This window comes from Protomyctophum bolini (assembly GCF_963924005.1).
Source record: "Protomyctophum bolini genome assembly, chromosome: 11".
Taxonomy (NCBI): Eukaryota; Metazoa; Chordata; class Actinopteri; order Myctophiformes; family Myctophidae; genus Protomyctophum; species Protomyctophum bolini.
This window is the reverse complement of record NC_137872.1, coordinates 5638750-5663526: the sequence shown is the minus strand read 5'-3', so window position 1 is coordinate 5663526 and position 24777 is coordinate 5638750. Positions and strand designations below refer to the sequence as shown.

Below are 24777 nucleotides of genomic sequence, written 5' to 3'. Positions count from 1 at the left end.
GTCTCTCTCTCTCTCTCTGACGCAGGGGTGCGTCAGGGATGAGGCACTGTGTGTGTTCGTGCGTGCGTGCATGCGTGCGTGCGTGCGTCAGCCAGGAGGGAGTGTGTTTGAACCACGTGGGGTGAAGTCATGCTGCCTCAGACATACACATAATGGACACCACTGTTGTTGTGATTGTCAATGGTGTGGTCAACGGTGTGTGTGTGTGTGTGTGTGTGTGTGTGTGTCTGAGACAGACAGACAGACAGACAGGTGCACGAGGCAAATGACAAAAAAAACATGACTATAGCTGACATCACAGGGCAGAAAACCCCAGATTTGTGTTGTTACTTTTACAGTGACGCCCATATAATTAATCCATAACACATCAGCCATTATCTGTGTGTGATTTGCTCCTCTGTCTGAGGTGTGTGGAGAACATGACAGGCACTCTTACACGTCACAGTGTCTAGTTTATTACAGACAACAGAGGATACAGTATTGGACACAATGGATACATGACGTGCCTAGAAGATAATGTAAACAATGATAAGGACAGAAAATGAACAGGAACAAATCCTGCATCTCGTATCGTCGTGCTCAGACAGACGTCAGTCTCTCTGATAACGCAGTGGATGGTCATCATATCATGGATGTCACTATGCTTTATACGTAGATGATTGTTTACCACTGGGTCAAGCAGATAAGGTCATACATCATGACAGCGTGGCACTGGTCTCAGATAGCCGTGGTTTCAGGTTAGGTTTAGGCATTGTTTGTGTGAGGTTGACTTTAGGAGTTTTTGTGAGTTTAGGGATAGGACATACAATATTAGGCTGTTAGGGCGGTCGCCGGGGGGGGCGAAACACCATAAAAAGAGCGTGTCCAGGTTCAGGTAGGGCAGTGGGCCTGGGGAATGTACAGACGTTCGTATCCTTCCACAACATTATGCTGCATTCACGGGCAGATGCAACGCTACACACTAGTACACCTAGTCACAAACAGTGTCGTCGTTAAGCAGCAGTAAGGTCCCACTGGCAGCACCTGTCCGTTTATCTCTAGCACAACCACAAACAAACGTCCAACACATATTCAATGAATTACTCACCTATTGGTTCCAGGTTCCATGTTTAATTCCAGCGTGTAACCTTACATTGTCTAAGTGACAGTTTTCATATTGTAAACATTGTCCCTAACGTGGTTTAGCGACTAGCACTTTGACAGCTCATCCATCGTAGCTTGTTTACAAGTGAAATGGACTTCCTGTGCAGAAACTGCCTCATCACAATAAGAGCCACTTGTATTGATTAGTCAACACTAGTTTTATTTATAAGTCTACCTACAGGACGTTAACGTCTCATTTGAGTGCCTGTCAGCATTCTCTAAATCCCTGTCTCTCAGGGTGTGCAAATGCGCCTCCATGCCTTTGATCTACCGCGCACCAAACGTGTTGACGACGCATGCGTATGCTAGCTGGCGCACCGCTTGTGTGCACCCGTGTATATAGGCCTACATTTATGTTTTTAAATAGGAACTGCATATAAAGGCATACAAGAAACAAACTACTTTTTGAGGCCCTTGAACTGTTGGATTGACCCTTTATTATAAGAACTGGCACTGAGTCAGAATCACTTTGCAATACTATTATTACTCTCTTTCTCTGTCTCTCTCTACTGTGGCCTATGTCTCTCTCTCTCTCTCTCTCTCTCTCTCTCTCTCTCTCTCTCCACTGCATGTTCAAGGGCGTCCGTCGGTCGGGCCATGCGTGCAGGGAGAGGAAATTCCACAGAAAGAGTGCATGTGTTTGTGTGGTGTGTGTGTGTGTGTGTGTGTGTGTGTGTGTGTGTGTGTGTGTGTGTGTGTGTGTAAATGTGGGGGTATAGAATAGATGCAGTCTGCACACAGCTGGCTCTCTCTCTCTCTCTCTCTCCTTGGCCCTGAGCCACCTTAAAGGGCACACTTTGGAACCCGAGGAGAAAACAAAAAAGCACGTACGGTACAACCGCTGGGCCATTTTTAAACAGGCCGGCGAGTTTGCCATGTTTATATGGAGTCAGCCTTTTGTGTTGCAGTATATATCAGCATTTCACCCACGCACGCAACGCACGCAGTGCACACACACACACACACACACACACACACACACACACGCACACACACACACACACACACACACACACACACACAACTATAGAATGGTAGAAAGGTTTGAGGTCAGGAATCGCTGAAGACGCCCTTGTATACTTTGTCGTACGACAAATAGCAAAACATATCAGATCTACGAGCCAGTCTGCATGCTCACGGCGCAAAGTTACAACCACTGACCCATGTGTTCAACCTAATCTTCATATTATTGGTCCTCACTAAAGTTACAACCACTGACCCATGTGTTCAACCTAATCTTCATATTATTGGTCCTCACGATAAAGTTACAACCACTGACCCATGTGTTCAACCTAATCTTCATATTATTGGTCCTCACGATAAAGTTACAACCACTGACCCATGTGTTCAACCTAATCTTCATATTATTGGTCCTCACTATAAAGTTACAACCACTGACCCATGTGTTCAACCTAATCCTCATATTATTGGTCCTCACTATATATGAGAAGGCATGACAGCATTTCTGTCTGTTCACTGTCCATATCAATGTGAACCTTCGACATCATTGACGTGGATTCCATGCCGTCTTCCTGGAAGGTTAGCATGCTGCAACAGAAGCCTACAGATGATGTCACGCTGGTAGGCGAGTCTCTGAACTGTCCACAGTCCGTCAGCCCTTATTATTCTCTGAGAGACACTGTGATTATTTGACAGAAATGGCTGCCATCTTATAATGAGCTTTAGGAGGACCAACCTATCGTCATTATTTTGTCGAGAGTATGCCCGTGCATACAGTGAGCGGTAAATCGAGTAACAAAGTAAGTGAGTGGCAAAGTGAGTTTAATGTAATTTAATGGAATCAGATATAGGACTTTTCCATACATGATCCAGGATCCAGCCCCTGGATGTACGTATGAGCTGTCAAGGCCAGAACGTAAGGGTTTTTATTTACCACTCAGTAGGTGTTCCCGCATAAATTCCATGTACAGTATGATGATGTCACGCGCATATACCCTCTATTATGACGATAGTTTGTAAATGGGTGAAATGCTCCTTGTTTGTAAAAAAAAGAAGAACAGATTCTGAGTACTAGTTCTCCAACCCAGAGATATTCCTCCCAGCCATAATCTTGTGATCCCCAGCCAGCACAGTAGCCTCATTGATACAAGGCCCCATGCAGCCGGAGGACAGAAGCTGTGCTGATAGCTCCCATGCAGAGAGCAGCTGCAGTCTCTCTCTCTCTCTCTCTCCATCCTTATCAGCGCTATCTAATCACCGCAGCTCGGAGATACCGCCCGAGAGGCTGCAGCGCAGGTTTCCTACACATGTTAGCTATAGCTCAGGGTCACCTCCACTATAAGACATGGACACAGTCTGCCCTTTGTTAGCATGTGGCTACCGCTAGCTGTCGGACATATAGGGGCGAAATCCATACCGGCTCTGTGTTAGCATGTGGCTATACCGCTAGCTGTCGGACATATGGGTGAAATCCATACCTCGCTCTGTGTTAGCATGTGGCTATACCTCTAGCTGTCGGACATATGGGGTGAAATCCATACCGCGCTCTGTGTTAGCATGTGGCTACCGCTAGCTGTTAGACATATTGGGTGAAATCCATACCTCGCTCTGTGTTAGCATGTGGCTACCGCTAGCTGACATCCATACCGCCGACAACCCCAGGCGACATCGACAGTACAAACTAGTACAAACTAAAAATATATGTTTTTTGTCTGTAACTTATGTATACAAATGAGCATTACCACACTATCACAGCGTGGAAACACGATACAATACAAGTCCAATGGAGCCCTGCGTCCCAGAGTAAATGTACTGAGTTACTTGTATCTGTGGACCCCATGCGGCCCAGAGCGGTCAGCAGGCTCCATGTATCTGTGGACCCCATGCGGCCCAGAGCGGTCAGCAGGCTCCATGTCTCTGTGGACCCCATGCGGCCCAGAGCGGTCAGCAGGCTCCATGTATCTGTGGACCCCATGCGGCCCAGAGCGGTCAGCAGGCTCCATGTATCTGTGGACCCCATGCGGCCCAGAGCGGTCAGCAGGTTCCATGTATCTGTGGACCCCATGTGGCCCAGAGCGGTCAGCAGGCTCCATGTATCTGTGGACCCCATGCGGCCCAGAGCGGTCAGTAGGCTCCATGTATCTGTGGACCCCATGCGGCCCAGAGCGGTCAGCAGGCTCCATGTCTCTGTGGACCCCATGCGGCCCAGAGCGGTCAGCAGGCTCCATGTCTCTGTGGACCCCATGTGGCCCAGAGCGGTCAGCAGGCTCCATGTCTCTGTGGACCCCATGCGGCCCAGAGCGGTCAGCAGGCTCCATGTATCTGTGGACCCCATGCGGCCCAGAGCGGTCAGCAGGCTCCATGTATCTGTGGACCCCATGCGGCCCAGATCGGTCAGCAGGCTCCATGTATCTGTGGACCCCATGTGGCCCAGAGCGGTCAGCAGGCTCCATGTATCTGTGGACCCCAAGCGGCCCAGAGCGGTCAGCAGGCTCCATGTCTCTGTGGACCCCATGCGGCCCAGAGCGGTCAGCAGGCTCCATGTATCTGTGATGAAAGACTTCCTTGTGTCGGCTCAGCTCAGGCAGAAACGTCTCTCTGGGGTTGGAGAGTGTGTTTGACAATCATAACGGCTGCCTGGAGGCCTGCGGTGGCCCCGGGAGCTAATGGGACTTGATACCATTAAACACACTAAAATAACACCAACTAATGTTTCCTAAGAAATGTTCTAAAATAGCAGATATACTGCTGTGATTTTCGAGAACCACTGTTCTACATTCCTAAGAGTTTTCAGATAAAAACAATAACTATGCTACTATATATTTATACAGCCTACTACTGTATATAGCTAAACGTATCTGACGAAGCTCACGGCGAAACGCGTCGTGCTATACGTTTGATGCAGTAAGTTGTCCGTCTCTGTTCCCTGGAGTGTGCAGTCCCTTCCTTGGAAGGTTTTTCTCTCTTTTTTAATAGCTAAACGTATGTTGACTTGCAGAGTGTGTTTCTGCTGCTGTGCTGTGGTGAAGTCCACAGCGTCAGACAGACAGCCAGAGGCTGTGTGCGTGCAGGAGAGGAGTCCACTCAGCTGGCTGTTTCTTATGTAACAGCTAGGTCACCGTGGCTGGTTAAAGGTCAAGGGTCAAGCTGCAACATGTGCCCTCTCACCTGGAAGTCAGAGGTGTCGACCACGGCTCATAACTTAACTTCGCAGCAACAATAAATGTTGTCAGTTCACAACTTTTAACGCCATATCTCTGACAGTAAACCAACGGCCAAACATTTTGGAAACCTTTTCTGTCATTTCTGTGACAGTGTTGGGTCACACAGTCACATCGGCCATTTGAAAATAGCCGGTCTACAAGCTCACAATGCGACGCATTGTGAGCTTCATCATAAAGGAGGTCAAAAGAGAAAAGAAACATATACAGTGAGGGGGAAAAGGGGTGGGCGGGGAATTCAGATTTTACAGGGGGCCAGTTTTGAATTGCAGCCGTCTGTATATAGGTGCCCTTTGAGAGCAGTTTTGAAGGAGTCAAGGGATCATCCGCGTGTCTTAATGACTGTTGGGGGTGTGTACTTGTACAGTACATCATGCCTCACACTAACAGGAGAGAGAGGCTCCTGCTGCCTCATGCCTCCTGCTGCCTCATGCCTCATGCTGCGTCATGGCTCGACAAAGGATTACTTTTAGGATTCATGTGAGGAAGTGGTGGTCTGTGAAAGCCTGTGGCGGGTGAATCATCGCTCTCTTTGCGCTGTCACGCTCAGAGAGAGAGAATGTCTTTCCTCTTTTCTTTTTTTTATATATATTTTTTATCCCACGATTTTTGTAACCCATTTTTCACCCCTGTGTCAATCATCTAATGTGATCCCAGCCAACCTGGGAAGAGCAACGGACTTGAACTCATGCTTCCGTCTTTCCTCTTACAGAGAGAGAGAATGCCTTTCCTCTTACAGAGAGAGAGAATGTCTTTCCTCTTACAGAGAGAGAGAGAATGTCTTTCCTCTTACACACGCCATGCAGGACCGTGGTCCTTAAGAATGAGCCTTATTAGATATATGGTCTCACGACTAGTCACTACTAGAATTTCGGCCCCCTTCGGGAGCCTCATCCCAGTGTCGTTGCAGCGCAATATGGGAAGAAAGAAAATGCTGGAGTTGACAGACTCCACTTCATGTTTCAGCTGTGTGTTTAAACTCAGTAGTGTGCCCTGCACACAGCGCGCAATTGCAGCTGGAGGGGCGACGCGACACACACACACACACACACACGCCCACACACACACAGAGCGATGTGTGGATAAATCACTGAGATTTGGGAAATGTGTTCTGAATGGGCCTGAATATATGTGTGTAGGCTGCAACAATGATTTCATAAAGTGTAGTTTAGTTTTGAACAGGCAACTAATGTAGTGATAGATTAATTGAATGGGCCTGAATAGATAGATAGATAGATTTCTTTATTGTAATGTGTGTTTACAATAACTGTAATGTAACAATAATACTAATAATGTAATGTAATAATTATTTAATTAACGAATTAAATAACCTTATTTTATTCTGAAGGCAACCGGATGTCTTAAATTAGCTAGCTCTCAAACAGGAAGTTATAAATTTGCTTATTAGACGGAGCCAACTCGCAGGCAGTGCCTCCCTCAGCCCAGATGCAAGAGGATCGTTCGGTTACAGGATTCTATAGGACACCAGTTTTGGTGTGACACACACGGCTTCCACATTTAGCTTCATACTGGGTGAAAGTGTCATTCCAAAAATTATTTTTTCGCTCGAAATTGTTATTCACAATGACATTGAGTTGAGGTGCTTGTGTTTTTAGGGTAAGTGTTGCATAAGCGCTATTTCGCACTCGAGTCCCGTGAGCCGGGCCATCTCCCTCCCCTCCCCTGTGTCTGAAGCAGCTAGCATGGATTGTGGAACCTTTCCCTCCGATTGCACACAACCATTGCCGTTATCCACTGCGTCTATTCCGATTGCTGTAATGTAAATGTCCCATCCACTGAGCAAAAGCGATATAAGCGCCTTATTCATTCACACACACACACACACACACATGCACGCACGCACCACACACGGCCCGCCTCTGACCCAGCTCCCACGAGTGCTGCTGCTGCAGCAGTGAGTGTAGAGTAGGCGTGCGCAGAATTAGAAGGGCGCAGCAAATACGACATTGAGGGTAGAAACCATCCCGGGCGCGTGGTTCATGTGTGTCAACATGTGTGTCACTGTGAAAGCCTGGCCCATGAAGTGAACATGGTTGGCGTAGTAGACGCCAACATGACGATTTTGACGTAGGCTGTTGAGGTTGAGCAAGAATAGCGTGTTTCAGAAAAGTAATAATTATTATTATTATGATTATATTTTAGTATTGTTATTGTGATTATTACATGGATTATGTTTTGAGTGAGCTTGTGGCTGACTCACTGTCTAGAAAATAAAAACATGGCACTTCATTTAAAATAGGTTACAGACCCCGTTATATGTGCTTATTTTGGGATTATTTTTATAGACTCTTTACTTGTTTCTATGAGACATGGCAACAGCAGCGGAAAGCATCACGTCTTCTCTTGTGAAATGTGAGATTAGAAACGACCATAATTATTTCATTCTCAACCTTAAGAAAATAATAAAGACATCTCCATAATCCTTGGAAGTGTGTGTAGCAAAAGTAGTGCGCATTGTCATGGTTGAAAGTATTCATGCAACACTGACGCTGTAAGCTGTGTGATGCTAACGCGCTAACACCGTTAGCATGTTCTGTGTTGGTGAAAGGAAAAAAGGATAGATATGAAATACTGGCCAAAATGTCACACAAAACACAACACCTAAAATCGGAATGTGATGGTACCTATTGAGCACAAACAGACAATCATGATTTGCTTGCTGGACCTATAATTAATTAATGTGCATTACATTTCCACCTCATTTCCACCTCGCACATATAAATGAAAAGCAAGATGGATGCTAACGCGCTAAAACCGTTAGCATGTTCTGTGTTGGTGAAAGGAAAAAGGATAGATATGAAACTACTGGCCAAAATGTCATACAAAACACAGCACGTAAAATCGGAATGTGATGGTGACCTATTGAGCACAAACAGACAATCATGATTTGCTTGCTGGACCTATAATTAATGTATGTGCATTACATTCCACCTCGCACATAATAAATGAAAAGCAAGAAACCATCCCGGTCGCGTGGTTCATCTAACGCGTGTGTCACTGTGAAGGACTGGGCCGCTTATTCATTCACACACACACACACACACACACACACACACACACACACACACACACACACACACACACACACACACACACACATGCACGCACGCACACCACACGGTCGCCTGCAGACCCAGCTCCCAGCGAGTGCTGCTGCTGCAGCCTGCAAGCAGTGAGTGTAGAGTAGGCGTGGCGCAGCATTAGAAGGGCGCAGCAAATACGACATTGAGGGGTAGAAACCATCCCGGGCGCGTGGTTGATCTAACGCGGTGTGTCACTGTGAAGGACTGGCCCCATTAAGTGAACGTAGTTGGCGTAGTAGACGCCAACATGACGATTCTGACGTAGGCTGTTGAGGTTGAGCAAGAATAGCGTGTTTCAGAAAAGTAATATTTAAACAGTAACTAAGACATTTTTGGCGAATGCAATGTAGTCTATGTCTTTTGTGGGAGTGTGCAGGTTTTATTTTGCATAGAGAGATGTGTGGTGGAAGTGTGGCTTGGTCGGAGATAGAGCACGAATGAACGGCCAGGTGCTCATGCACCCCTGTCTATTAGGGTAGCAGGATGAAGTCAGACCCGGATGACTCAGAAAGCCTTGAGTTCTACAGAATGAGTTTCCCCTCATTTGATGACAGGATGAGAACACTCACTATGGGTTTAGATTGTTCACAGTGGGATCACAAGTCTGGGGGGGTGTGGGCGGGGGCTTCGAGGACGGTATCCCGGTTATGTGAAGCAGATTGTTTTGGGGGGTGGGGTCTTTGAAAAGGGGCAGGGGGGGGGGGGGGTATCTTGGTTATGTATGAAGCAGATTGTTTGCGTGTCATTTCCAGGTCACATGCTGGAGGGAAAGAGAAATGGAGGGCTCCATTAAAAGGCAGATAGCTGTGTGTGTGTGTGTGTGTGTGTGTGTGTGTGTGTGTGTGTGTGTGTGTGTGTGTGTGTGTGTGTGTGACTGTGTGTGTGTGTGTGTGTGTGTGTGTGTGTGTGTGTGTGTGTGTGTGTGTGTGTGTGTGTGTGTGTGTGTGTGTGTGTGTGTGTGTGTGTGTGTGTGTGTGTGTGTGTGTGTGTGTGTGCGCGCGCGCTTGAGAGAGAGATGCCGTGCTGACATTTGGTTCACATTGGTGGTGCTCATTATTGTTATCTGGGCTGGGATAGGCTGACGTTGTAGGATCTCATTATTGTTATCTACAGCTGGGCTTGGGATTGGCTCATTGGTTGTTGTTATGGTGTACGGCCAGGCTGTGATCACACTTATCTGCTCTCAGGAGGAGATACTGTGGACTGCTTCCAGCATGGAGGAAAACACTCCTTTTGGCCCACTGACCTCTCACTCTCTTCCTCCCTCTCTCACTCACTCTCTCTCTCTCTCTCTCTCTCTCTCTCTCTCCCTCCCTCTCCTCCTCCCTTCTTCCGTCCCTCTCTCTCTCTCTCCCTCTCCCTCCCTTCATCCCTCCCTCTCTCTCTCTCCCTCCCTTCATCCCTCCCTCTCTCTCTCCCTCCCTTCATCCCTCCCTCTCTCTCTCTCTCTCCCTCCCTTCATCCCTCCCTCTCTCTCTCCCTCTCCCTCCCTTCATCCCTCCCTCTCTCTCTCCCTCCCTTCATCCCTCCCTCTCTCTCTCCCTCTCCCTCCCTTCATCCCTCCCTCTCTCTCTCCCTCCCTTCATCCCTCCCTCTCTCTCTCCCTCCCTTCATCCCTCCCTCTCTCTCTCCCTCCCTTCATCCCTCCCTCTCTCTCCCCCTCCCTCCCTTCCAATCTCCCTCTCCGTCTTTCTCTCTCAGAATTATGTCTGTACACTTAAAAGGGAACAGAGAAATGTTCAAACAACTGTAGGCCTACACAACTTACAGAACCCTACACAAGCATTGTGAATTTAGCCTGGCATGACTGGAATTCGGTGTGATAGATTTATTTACAATTTACAAACGGACTTCAAAGTCACAGCAAAAAATAAAGACTCACTTTGAATGGTGTGCTCTGAGGGGGGGATTTTATTTTCCTGTGGCAGATTCGTCAGATTTCCAGGCTATTATGAATTTGCTGTCAGATGTAGTTATACTGTTCAGTATACACGTAGGAGAGGTTAGCTTGGGATAAACAGTTGGCGGCGATATTTCAATGTTTTCACTAAAAACAAATAGCAGCACGTCTTTCAAATATAATTTAAACTTGTGCACAAATAGCAGCACTTTTCCAAGCTGCTCTGTTGCTGTACAGTGGTTGTATTTGTACTGTACAGAGGTCAACTCAGCCTCAGTGTAGACAGTGGTTGTATGTACAGAGGTCAGAGGTCAACTCAGCCTCAGTGTAGACAGTGGGTGTATGTAACGAGGTCAGAGGTCAACTCAGCCTCAGTGTAGACGGTGTTAGTAGACAGTGGTTGTATGTACCGAGGTCAGAGGTCAACTCAGCCTCAGTGTGTAGACAGTGTTGGTAGACAGTGGTTGTATGTACCGAGGTTGGAGGTCAACTCAGCCTCAGTGTAGACAGTTGTTGGTAGACAGTGGTTGTATGTACTGAGGTCAGAGGTCAACTCAGCCTCAGTGTAGACAGTGTTGGTAGACAGTGGTTGTATGTACTGAGGTCAGAGGTCAACTCAACCTCAGTGTAGACAGTGCAGGAATGCACTTATGGTTGTCAGTCTGTCTTTAAGGTGGTTGTATGTGTACCATTAGACATCCTTCTGCTGTCACAACAGCTCACAAATATCTCCTACTCTGTCTCTCTGTCTCTTTCTTTCTCTCTCTATCTCTCTCTCTCTAACTCTCTCTTTACCAAATCTCAATTAAATGAAATAAAACCCCAGTGTACACAACGGAATGCTAACGTCACAATGTCACATTGCTACTTAGCATACGAAACCACGATAATAGTGCTTTTGCTGTTAGCATTGGTAGCATAGGATACTTGCTATAAAACCATTGTGCACATGCACTTCTCTCTGTCTCTCTCTGTCTCTCACATCCTAACACATATACTGTACACGCATGCACGCACGCACACACACACACACACACACACACACACACACACACACACACACACACACACACACACACACACACACACACACACACACACACACACACACACACACGCACACACACACACACACACACACACACACACACACACACACACACACACAGAGACACACAGCCACCTCTCAGCGACCCCATGCAGCGGTAGGATAATGATAAGAAACAGTGTTGATTTAGGAGATCTGCGTCACACTGACTGTGGCTTCAGCCGGGTGCGGGGGGCGGGGCTTGAGGGGCTTTTAGTAAACACACTGTGTTATACAGAGAGTTGTTTTCAACCCTTCTTCATATCAAGGTCCATCGTTTATTCTGCATTTGAGCCTTTCTTTTGTACAATACAAATTAACACTGACTACAGTATCTGTAAAATCAATCAATCAAACATGCATTCAATAGTCTATCTCTCTCTCTCTCTCTTGTCTGTCTCTCTTACAAAAACGCACGCACGCATGCACACAGCATTGCAGCCAAACTTTTTATAACAATCATTCGCAACGCTATCATCAGAGGCTTCTGTGAGTCTTTAAATAATTATCTTGGCACTTTTCAGCGTTTCTTTCCCACATTTAACACCCTAAAGAGAAGCTGGCCGAGTGACGAATCTGACGAAGAAGAGATTGTGTAATTTGAACGAGGAGGAGTATGACTCAATCTCTGCTCTCTCTCTCTCTCTCTCTCTCTCTCTCTCTCTCGCTCTCTCTCTGTGTGTCTCTGAGCCTTTTATGGAAATCTCACAAGGATGGAAATCGTGACAAATTAGCTCAACTGCAACTCGTTCCAATTCTCAGTGAATTATTGAGCAGAAACAACTCGATGTAGCCCAAAGGGTATAACTTTATTCTTCAGCAGAAACAACTCGATGTGGTCCAAAGGGTATAACTTTATTCTGTGGTCCAGACTCCAGAGAGTATGACGTTATTATGGGCGCTGACTGATGAGTCACTTTGAATATAGGGCTCGACGAACAAAGTACTCAACTCAAGTACTTTAGTCCAAGACGTAAAGATAGACAGACAAATATTAATCAAGTAGTCAAGTGAAAGTGTCTCTGTTGCATTTTGTGCTTAGTGTAGAGTACTTGTTTTAGAAAATTACTTGGGCCCATCTCTCCCAGTATCGTGTCTGTGTCACTGTCTCCAAACTACTCTTTTTCTCAGACAAGTTTTAAATAAAGTCATTGGTTTTGAAAGCAGCTGTCTGTACCGTCACTGTAGCTTTGCATCTGTGCAAAATCTTTCCACAATCCACAAAGACAATGGATATCGGTTATCGAATATTGACCCCTCTCTGAAATCAGTTTGGTATATCAGTCACAAAAATCCACATCGGTCGGTCTCTAGTATATATCAGTATGCTTACGCAGAGGAGAGGGAGTCAGTTCAAACGGATAAAGGTCAGTCATAAGATATGACCATAACATCAGCACCACTTCATTCATAATCATACAAACTCAATTCACACGTAAACTCACTGCACATTATGTCTCATCTCTGTGGTGGTTTCCTGGTGGTCAAGGAACACAACAGTATAGTCACGTCTGCGCAGACTGAAGGAACACAACATATATAGTCATGTCTGCGCAGACTGAAGGAACACAACAGTATAGTCATGTCTGCGCAGACTGAAGGAACACAACAGTATAGTCATGTCTGCGCAGACTGAAGGAACACAACAGTATAGTCATGTCTGCGCAGCGCAGACTGAAGGAACACAACAGTAAAGTCATGTCTGCGCAGACAGCAGACATTTCTCAGTCAAAGGTCATTCAACGGCCAGTTGCTCTAGTCTACTGTAATTTGACCGGCAGCTTTTATGTCTGACGAACCAACCCTGGTCTGGAGATGTGTTGAGCACGGTTAGCTCAGCATGGGTGCTCTTCAAATTGATACCATAAACCACAGCATACTGTGCTGTGCTGTGCCGAATGTGCATACCCGGAAATACAAATTTGGTCTTTAACGATTATAAATAAAGTGAGTAACATCCTCTCTCGCTTCTGATTTGTTTGGTGTGTGTGTGTGCCTGTGTGCATGCGTGCCTGCGTGCGTGCTGTCTGAGAGAGGACTATTCATAACGGAAGTCATAAATACACACAGATCCAGGGGATATTGTTTTTTTTTTATTAGGTCTTGTTTGTCCTAAATGGACTGTCGCTGTATTGGTTAGAGGCAAGTCATTATAGCATTCCTTATTTCTACGTACAGTATTTGCCTATTTACTGTATAGATACTTATTCACACTGTGCTATATGTCAAATACCTACATGGATGTACTTTTATCTTTGCTCGTACACAGACACCAAGGTCGGGGCGCTGCCGTTTGTTTGTTTAGCCTGATCGCACACGTTGTAAATTGCTCTGCATATAGAGCTGTGTGATGTTGTGGGGAGAGAGAGAGAGAGAGAGAGAGAGAGAGAGAGAGAGAGAGAGAGAGAGAGAGACACCAAGGAGAGTTTGAAAACATGACTAATGACAAAAAACTCTCTTGTTGGGTTAAGTACAACAATGTGCAAACACAGCAGCGAGATTTGTGAGCGAGAGTGCAGCCTAGCTGACACCAAAACTACTGCAATATACTGTTAGCTCCGCTGTCACACTGCAGTCAGTGCGTTGTGTGTTACTGTCTACGTACTGTACTGTACGACGTCGACACAGTGTCCATGCAGTCAGTCTCATCCTCCTTCACTCTCTGACCCGACACAGTGTCCATGCACGTCTCGATTGGGACTAAAACTCCGTAAATTATAGGCAGTAATATGTGGATTATTTTCATGATAGTCCTGTAAAAGTACACTATAAATACAATGACACTATGAGCAGCTGTATTCCTGAAGGCTGTTTTTCCACTGTATAGTACAGTAAGTACACACAGGTTCGTGCAGGTCCACCGGTGTGTGAGAACCTGCTTGTGAAACATTACAATGCACGCCAATAAATGCTAGGAGCTTCACACGCATAGTTGAGGAAAGGTATATTGTGTTATGCAAGACCGAGCTGGGGTTTTTACAACCCTGTTCGAGTATGATGCAACGGCAACATGGCTGCCGTGTGAATGTGAATGATGTGTAACTGACCATGCTTAGTTCAGGCCAGGTACACTCGAGAGGTTTTCACACACGTGTGCAGCGCTATGCGGGCGATGCGCCGTACTGCAATATGACGTTTCAAGCAGCTGATCGAATTCTATTTAAGTTCATCCATCCAGCCAACATACGTTTGCGTTGCCAAAACAAGTCAGACACCCTATAGCAACCCTATTCTGAGGGGAAACATTATCCAAAAAATAGCAGATATACAAGCTCACAACATCTCACGCTGCAAGCTTGTATATCGGCTATTTTCTGCAAAGAGGTTTGGTGTAGAAGGGGAAAAGAGCAGACCAACTAGACAGCTAATGGTCAAGTTTACAAAGTATTGAGGGTTCATAAGTGGTTAAAGGTCTGAAAATACACATCGACATGAATCACAACATGCTCTGATGACAGTGTTGTGAAGCTATCTATGAAAATCTATGAAAAAGGTTTAATCTGCAACACAATTATGTAGGGGGTCCCTGTTTCATCTATATCTCTCAGCTATGGGGTCCTATTGCTGGGGCTGAAAGTATTATCATCACAAAACTCATCGGAAAAGGGAAGAAAGTAGAACTACGGCATGGATAGTTATCGACTTCATTCACCAGTTTGTCATCAGTGGTCTCTCCGTGACCCTGTGTGGAGTCCTCTGGGAGGAAACTCCATCTCTCTCTCACCTCAGCACACACTGGGAGGAAACTCCATCTCCAGCCATGTGTAGCAGCAGTGAACTCTCTCTCTCTCTGTCACCTCAGCACACGCTGCCAGCTGCTCTGCAGTGTCCAGGGAACTCTGACTGACTGAAAGACCCTCATTGTCCAGCAAACGTGAGGGTCCGGCTGCTTGAAGGCCTGATGAAGGCTTGGGGGCTCTGCCGATGACAGGCCTTCATTGCTTCTGAAGTATCACTGACTGCTGCATAAATCCTCACGCGAACGACCTTATGCAAAGGCTCAATTTACGTAATTTAAAGCATTTTATGTAGACATACAGTATAGCATCCTTTTAGTGTATACACATAGTTTCATTAGATATTCCACTGTTAGACGGATGTTAGGTTCTAAGCTTGCTTATGATTCTTGATGACTATTTCTATGTATTTGATGCATTACCATGTGTTGTTCTTGCTTACTGTATGTCACTCTGGCTTAAGAGCGTCTGCTAAAATGCCTAAATTGTAAATTGTTAATCTCAATATGATTGAGGGAGAGTGACTCACAACCTCAGCCTGAAAGTCGAATCACAGGGACATCCCTTTGACTTAGAGGTTATGATGTTGGCTTTCCACACTGGAGACCCGCGTACCATTCCCAAGTGTCTCACACACACACACACACACACACACACACACACACACACACACACACACACACACACAAGCACACACACAAGCACACACAAGCACGCCTGTACACAACTACACACACACGAAGGGAATACATTACACGTAGTTATACTTATTTGTTTTCCACAGTTTCAGTTTCAGCTCGTATACTACAATGCCCTTAAAGGACTCACTACTACGACCCTCATGGAATCCTGGTGGTAACCGTCATGCTTTCTCGCTCGGTATATCCTTCTTCGCTTTAACTGGATCCAACATGGCGGTGATTATACCGAGCTTTTTGACACCGATCCCTGCTGAAACGACCCGTATATATGCATGCACTGTGTTCTGGTGAGGGAGGCCTGGGGTCTTCCCTCGTGCTGCATGTGGCCTGCCTGGCTGCTGGCTGCTGGCCCATGTGTATTGTGGAAGCAGGCCCAGATGCCTGCTGCCTGCTCTATCATGGCTGCACGCATGCATGGGGTGTTTATGTGGGACCGGGGCCTCGTTGCTATGTGGAGCTGTTTGGATCCATCTGCCAGGCATGGATCTATCTGCCAGGCATGGATCTATCTGCCAGGCATGGATCTATCTGCCTGCAGGCATGCTGAGGTGATCCAGGTTTCACCCCCCCATCCACCCCCCCCGCGTCATCTGACATGATGCGGAGCAAACCGCTGGCCAGGGTTAACCCATGAGTGACCTGAGGCTGATTCTACATTAATGTCTTTGAAGAACCTATATATTTTTTACTGTATATCAGTCGTTCTCAAACTATTTCATGTCAAGGACCCCCAAACAGTTATATATACTCGGCCGCCGACCCCCATGTGAACATATGTTGTTCCAGCCGCCAGGGACCAACCCACAGAAGCAAAGATATGAGTTTAAAAAAAAAACATATTTCTAAAATAGCATCTACTACAAGGTTGTAGATCTGCTATGTTTCAAGGTGACACAGGTGCGTTCTGGCGTCTTAATGAGTTTTAAGAGAGGCCTGCTTTCTGACAACAGTAACCACTATAAAACACGGAGAGCGTGGAGGCAGCTGGCTGACTGCTGGACTGGAATGGTTTGTGTTAAAGTGTGAACCGGATCGAGTGGTGTGGAATGAATGAATGAATGAGGCACTGGCAGTTTTATGTAACCTGGCCCAGTCAGCGTGCTTTCTTGTCTAGAGGGGCAGGCAGTGTGTATGTAACCTGGCCCTGCAGCCAGCATGCTTTATGGTCTAGAGGGGCAGGCAGTATAAAACTGGCCCAGCCAGCGTGCTTTCTGGTCTAGAGGGGCAGGCAGTATGTAACCTGGCCCAGCCAGCGTGCTTTCTGGTCTAGAGCTTAGAGTATATATACAATAGAGAAGACACCCAAGTTCTCCTCCCGTCCACTTGCATTGAGTTGCTCAGAAGCGCATGAGGCGAATCCACTCCTCCTTCCGGTTTAGGAGCCCTGTGCATTCTGGATTTTTGCCCTCAAACACATGAACGCGCGACGACCGACACATGAACTAGCATCGTGCGTGTGTGCGTGTGCGTGCTACTCGTGGTGAACGCGCATCGCTATGTTGGCAGCAGACTCGTCTGCTGTTTTTTATCATATTAGCATTTTGAATAGATTAAGAACATGGATGTATCTGATTCTTTAAATTCGTTATTTTTATACACCTCTATGAACTGTTTACACACCATATAATATAATATTAATGCAATAAACTGAAGTTCATTCCAACTTGTGTTATTGTGTGGTGCAGTGCTGCAGTTGAATATTTGCTTTTAAAGGGACTTTATACTTTTGCTAATTCACATTTAGAAGAAAGTGAAAATATAGGCTACATACATTTTACAAATACACTTTACCAATGACAATGTAGAACAATTTTAGCTCTGAAGAACACTTTAAGCCTTCATGGCAAATGCAAGGTCACAGCACCACTCTAAACTATTAAATAATAATGCTACAGATCTCTAATAAAATGCCAAAATACAATAAATGATGGGTTCTTTTTCATAGCACTTGTAGCACTATGAATGCAAATATAATAAATATTAAATATGTATCAGACAACCAACAAATGTAATACAAACTATATATTTATATAACAAAATAATATTTAAAGTGTGACAATATTGTCACAATTGTAAAATTGTAATTGAAAAAGAATGTCAATATAGTTTAAAAAAGAGCACTTTGACACTTGTCATGCCAATTTGCGCACCACTATGAGCAATGACTTTTTAGACATATTACTAACAAAAATACCAAATCGTACATGATCTACTGCTTGACCAGACAGATATTGTTTTTGGTTCTTTAGACAATATGAACATATTCCAATATCTGATATGCAGAATAAATGCTGCGTAGGCTATTCTATGCCATTCAGGTTCATATATGTGCATAGGAAATATGTCTCAATACTGGATGTACAGTATTCCAGTCCCACTGTTGTTTATCCAGTGTGAATAATAGATTATTTTAAAAATCATTGCAATTTGATCTGTGACTTTTGCAGAACCCAATGTTTTAATTCAGAGGTTGGTTTAAAATGAAAGCATTTTGATTATCTCGGTAAGCACATCAATACGAATCTGGGTTATTATTGTGGTTATCTTAGCACTTCATCATGGATTCCTTGGGTGAAATTCCCAGTTTTACACTTCACATGTGACATAGAGAAATTCTTCCTTGATCTCCACCTTTTCTTAACTGCACTTTGTCCAAACAGAATAAATGTAATTTACACACTTGACCATAATTTGATTTTAATTGGAAAATTGATCATTTTCAGTGTTATGGAATAATTTAACCATTGATTTTAGACGGCACTGCACAGAGCTCCACGACCACCAGTCAATCATTCAACCTCTGCCCAGGGATGGAGGCTTGAAGACGGGGTAAATGGAGAGACATACGCCTGGCAGAAAATGAGTTTCGCCTACTTGTAGGTTATCAAACCATGTATTTATATCGGTAAATAATCATGTTGATGCTAAATCAACATTAACATTTCATGTACAGCTGCTATTTAAAAAAAAAAAAAAAGAATTCGGACTCGGGAGTTCTACAGCAGAAGCCTATGGTAAGTGAATGGGAAGTCAAAATGACATAAGCGATCTTTATAATCTTAATACTTGGTCACAAACCAACTATTTTACAAGAACAATATTGATGTAACTAGAGATTAGACAAATTATCTATATTTTATATACACAGAATAATAAGTAATGAGCAAAAGTCCTGATGCGGCATTTCCTGGTTTTAATGCGGTCTGTCTCTCAGCGCTCCGCTCTGGGGCAGAGCTCAGAGAGCTGGCTGAAACTTGCTGGAGTGGGCGGAGCCTAGTGCGCGTTCATGTGTTTGAGGGCAAAACCTTACCAAACTGCAATACCTTCTTCGGCCACTATGTCCATTGCGCTTCAGGATTTTCTCTGGGTGTCTTCTCTATTGTATATATACTCTAAGGTCTAGAGGGGCAGGCAGTATGTAACCTGGCCCAGCCAGCGTGCTTTCTGGTCTAGAGGGGCAGGCGCCAGGCAGTGTGTATGTAACCTGGCCCAGCCAGCATGCTTTCTGGTCTAGAGGGGCAGGCAGTATGTAACCTGGCCCAGCCAGCGTGCTTTCTGGTCTAGAGGGGCAGGCAGTGTGTAACCTGGCCCAGCCAGCGTGCTTTCTGGTCTAGAGGGGCAGGCGCCAGGCAGTGTGTATGTAACCTGGCCCAGCCAGCATGCTTTCTGGTCTAGAGGGGCAGGCAGTATGTAACCTGGCCCAGCCAGCGTGCTTTCTGGTCTAGAGGGGCAGGCAGTGTGTAACCTGGCCCAGCCAGCGTGCTTTCTGGTCTAGAGGGGCAGGCGCCAGGCAGTGTGTATGTAACCTGGCCCAGCCAGCGTGCTTTCTGGTCGAGAGGGGCAGACAGTGTGTGTGTAACCTGGCCCAGCCAGCGTGCTTTCTGGTCTAGAGGGGAGGGCACACTTGGAGCAAGCCCTGGAGAATATTGCTTCAGGGATCAGAGCGGTGAACTGGGAATGAACGACCTGGCAGCGCCCCAGTGTATACTTACAGTGTCATTGTACAGATATTCTACTGTTAGACAGATGTTAGGTTCTTAGTTTACTTTTGATCCTAGTTGACCATTTCTATGTATTTGATGTATTGCCATGTGTTGCTTACTGTAAATCTCTCTGGATTAAGAGCGTCTGCTAAATGCCTAAATTGTAAATTGTAAATGAATCGCCCCCTCTGGCATCTGGCTCCAAGAGTGAGATGTCTGGATAATACAGAGCTGTGTTTAAGACCTTCACTGATCCCGCAAGGGAAGTTCAGTCGCAAAAGACAGTAGAGCAGGTAAAAATACAGATTACATGCATGGCAACGCCATCAGTAAATTGGCAATAACCTCTGTGCTATTAACTTCAACACGACTGCCCCACAGGTGTGACTGTGAGAATGAGAACACCCATGAGAATGTTTTTATTTTTTATTATTTTAGGCCTATTATATGTTATGTTTAATGATAAGTGATAAAACATTGGCAAACTGTGTGTGAACCTGCTGATCTGTAAAACGTGTTAAACACCCAAAATTATTTGCACAACTAGGCCTACTGTAATCGAATGGGAAGAAATATTTGCCATTGTGGCGTTTCAAATGGAACATGCTGACATCAAAACTGGAATTTAATACTGAAATGTTGTGGCCACACTATGTATTTAAAATAAAGACCCTACTGTTTTTTTTGTTGCTATTTTTGAATAAATGGTGAATGTGTGGAAATAGTGGCATTTTGGCTGCATTTAATTTGGCATTAGTAATAAATAAGTGATGAGTGATACATTACAGCTATTTTGCCTCTGGGGTACAAAAAAATATTCAAAAGCCACAGCTGTAGTAGTTTTTCTACTCCCCCCCCCCCCCCCCCCCTAGTCGCAATAAAATAAAAGAAATAAAAAAATAAAAACTTCCGGGAACTCATATTACAGCTGTAGATGATCAGTAACTTTAAAGTCAGATTAATATTATTATAATTACCTCATAATTTTGTGTAATTGTATGCAGCTGGCAGCCTGGCATCACGTGACCAATAGAAAGTATAGCTCTGTGTGGTTGATTGATAACACATCGAGTCGTTCTGCACGTTTCAGATCCGGTTTTGGCTCTGGAGCGGATACGGAAATGGTGTCACGCGCCGTGCGTGTAAAACAACCGGCGGACACAGTAGGTAGGGTGCGGGGCTTCTGGACCGGATCTGCGCGCTGAGCAGCGAATAGAAACCAGCTGGCTTTCTTTTCTGCGACGACGCGAGGTTTTAATACCTGGAAGAAAGTGTCGTCACTGTCGTGTGTGTAGGAGGAGGATGATAGACGGCGTGTAGGCTTGTTGAATAGAACAATACGGGCACTTTTAGAGTTTGTATACCACTTGCCCTACACTACACCTACAGTGGAATGAACTCGGAGAGTTTGCAGCAGGGGAACTCAACGTGTCCGAGTAGTAGTAGTAATTGTTTGTTTGTTTGTTTGATAGTTAATCGAGTGTGCACGTCGACGACACTCCATGACTGTTCTTGTTGACATTATTGAATAGTTTGGCGTCCCTTTAACTCCCAAACGAACAACAGCCAGTTTACTCACACCGCAGCAGGAGTGTTTGTTTGTTTGTTTTGTTTTGTTTTTGGCAGAGAATTCATTCAATGAGAGACATGTTGTCCATTGTGAAACGCGTGAAGAAGGGTAAGGATGATGCTGTGGATAAGGATAACAGACAAGAACAGCCTGGGGCTGGGGTGGTGAATGCTAGGCGGCCCCCCGGTGCAGCTGCATCGTGGGGCAGTGGGGGGGTGGTTGACTTTGCGTCTGTGTGCTGTGACTTGACGCTTCTCATGTGGATGGCAGGGCTACAGCTAATGCTGCCTCCACACTGGCTCACAGGTGGGTGCGTGGAGTCAAATCACTATAATATTGTCAATTTATCAAAAAGAAAAAAAATGTTTATTCATTTATCATTTATCAAATAATGATAATGAATGACCATCATACCGAAATTAATAGCCTAATGAATGGTAATCATGTGGTGTAAAGTACATTTTACTCAAGTACTGTACAAGTTAGCTCTGGTCCATAGCTCTAATGCGTGCAACGCATTAGAGCTATGGACCATAGCTTTATGTACAAGTAAAAGATTGAGGTGTTTATTAATTTATTTTTAAATGAGAAAACCTTTGGCCTTTTTGAAAATAGCCAAACTACATAACATGCTCAGCTCACAAATATCAGTCTGATGTGAGCGACTTGGATACCATTCATGCTAGTTTCAGACAGCATCTCCCGACATTGAGAACCACTGATTCGGCTTGTATTTTGTATTTAACGTATATTTGTTGATTCAAAACAACTGTATGCCATTTTTATCCTGTATTTCCTGACGCTCATACAGTCTACAGTATAGGCTAATACCTTTTGCTTGTGTAATTGTTGGCAGCTGCTTTGCAACTTTAAGCATCTATTTTGTGGTATTTTATTTGACCGCCAGCTAACTTGTTAGAGAAAACATGCTGTTATTTTCCAGGTGTTGAACAAAATTTACTATACCAGGTGTTCACAATTACTTTTTTGGCTCATCCAGTAAATATAAAATAATGCAGTTGTTCTCAAAGTGGGGTCCAACAAGGACCCTGGGGGTCCTTGAGAGGGTGGAAAATGTCTTAACATCAAAATCAGTTTAACTCAGTTTAAACCTATATTTAAAAAAATCACCCCCCCCCTCCTTTCTCTCTCATTAGCAGGCAACAGTGCAGCACGTGCAGCACTATCTCTCTCTCTGTTTCTGGCACAACAGCGCCCCTACTGGTACTAATAGTCATACTGGTGCTCATTAACGTCACATAGGCAGACACATAGGCGGACCAACACATAGGTGGGTGAACACGGACATGGCTGTTCCTTGGAGTGGTTGCACCATGAGTTTACAACTGCTATTTAAAGCGTCTGCTAGCGTTTTCCTTTGCCCTTGTTCGCTCTGGTTCTTATCAGTTCAAGCACACTGTGTGCAGTATCTGATTGTTCGGCGAAAGACGCTTCTTTACCAGTTCATGTCCAGTACTAGCTTTGAGACTGCGACACTGCGTAGCCGTCTTCCATGCAGTCTAGCATCTCAAGCGGTCTGTCTGTGGTTGGGATCGGGCTTGATTGCTTCATGATTCCTCGAGCTTCGCTGACACAGCGTTCGTCATACAGGGCTTGGATGGGGGAGGGGAGGGGAGGGGAGGGGTGGGGAGGGGTGGGCGGTCACACACAGCCCTCTGCATGGCCTTGTGTGGTTGAGGTCGGTGCAGCTGCCGTACCAGGCAGCGAAGCAGCCATCAGGATGCTCTCTCTGCAGAAGGCTTATTTAGGAATGTGGGACCCATGCCAGCTTCCTTCAGCTTCCTGAGAGAGTAGAGGCGTCTGTCATTGTGCTTTCTTCACCAGCCGCTCTGTCTGCACTCACTGCCCAGGTGAGGTCCTCGGTGATGTTACACCCCGAGGAATATGAACTCTCTGACCGTCCCATGCACCGCAGCACCCCGATCAGGATGGGAGACCGTCCCATGCACCGCAGCACCCCCGGTCAGGATGGGAGACCGTCCCATGCACCGCAGCACCCCCGGTCAGGATGGGAGAGTGATCTGAACTCTCTGACCGTCCCATGCACCGCAGCACCCCCGATCAGGATGGGAGAGTGATCTGAACTCTCTGACCGTCCCATGCACCGCAGCACCCCCGGTCAGGATGGGAGAGTGATCTGAACTCTCTGACCGTCCCATGCACCGCAGCACCCCCGATCAGGATGGGAGAGTGATCTGTGGGTGTCGAGTGTTGAGGAAAAAAAAACTAAAACCCAAATCTTACTGAGTCACTTCAATTCTGGACTCAAAGTGACTTCATATTCAGGGGTGCATATCTCTTGTTTTGGGCTAGTTCTCAGCCCAAAACACACTGCGGGCGGACGTTTCTACTATACCACAATGTTACTTTAGCCAGCATGAGACAGAAGTTTCCATTTTTAATGCACTTCCAAAGTGTGTACATTGTTTCAGTCACAGATGCATGGTTTTTCAAATCGTGTATATATATATATATATGAACTAAAAGCTTGTGTTTAATCCACGTGGATTCTTGTTTACTTGGTTAGACTAGCACTTTGAACGGCATCCGACATATAACAACTTGTCATGGGAGCCTGGTTACAACCAAAACATACTTCCTCTTCACAATAAGAGCCACTTGTAATGCTTAGTCAACACTAGTTTTATTGTTTTATTTGTAAGTCTACTTATAGGATGTAGATAAACATTTGAAGTATGTGACACCAGAGCTAGTTAATGTTGGTACTGGCGGCAGACAGTACGCAAGGGCGCTTCATTTCGTTAGATCTGCCGTGCAACTATTATTTCAGTGAGTCGGTCGGTGTGAGCTCGCCACCATTGGTGTGTGAATGTGGGAAGTGAGGACGCTGGCGTCGACTGTTCGCCGCTTCACCTCCCAATGTATGAATGAATGAACCATTGTGAAGCGCTTTGAGCACTTGGAAAAGCGCTATAAAAATGCAATTCATTATTATTATTATTATTATTTCGAACACGCGGTCACCCCTTTTCATAGTGGAACTGTTTAATGCACATTCAATGTGCCTCATGACGTGTGTGACGGAGTGGTCCAATGTGTTTATTTATTTGTGGTCCCGACCTGACCCTCTTCTCTCTTTCCTCCCTTCCTGCGTTCCTTCCAGCGCTGAAGCGGTCGTTCGAGGTGGAGGAGTCGGACTCGGCCTCGCACCCGTCTCCGCTGTCCCGGAGGAACACCAACCCGCTGCGCTCCTCGGCCTCCTCCGTCACCTCCCAGAGGAGCTTCAACTCCTCCGACTACTTCTCCTCCAGGACCTCCCCCATGTCGGACGCCTCCTCCAACCCTCGCTCCCCCAAGAGCAGCATGAGGCGCATGGAACTGTCCGGTAC

At 45.6% G+C, this 24777-nt stretch overlaps 1 protein-coding gene across 4 annotated transcripts in view; it reads left to right on the top strand.

Moving 5' to 3' along the window:
- The window catches only part of LOC308324283 (septin-9-like), a 188070-nt gene that overhangs the window by 59607 nt on the left and 103686 nt on the right, over positions 1-24777 (top strand). For all 4 annotated transcript variants that reach the window (XM_080776285.1, XM_080776284.1, XM_080776287.1 and 1 more), the window contains one exon: positions 24552-24773. In XM_080776285.1, the coding sequence (XP_080632411.1) occupies positions 24552-24773 (222 nt within the window). The remainder of the gene's footprint in view (positions 1-24551; positions 24774-24777) is intronic.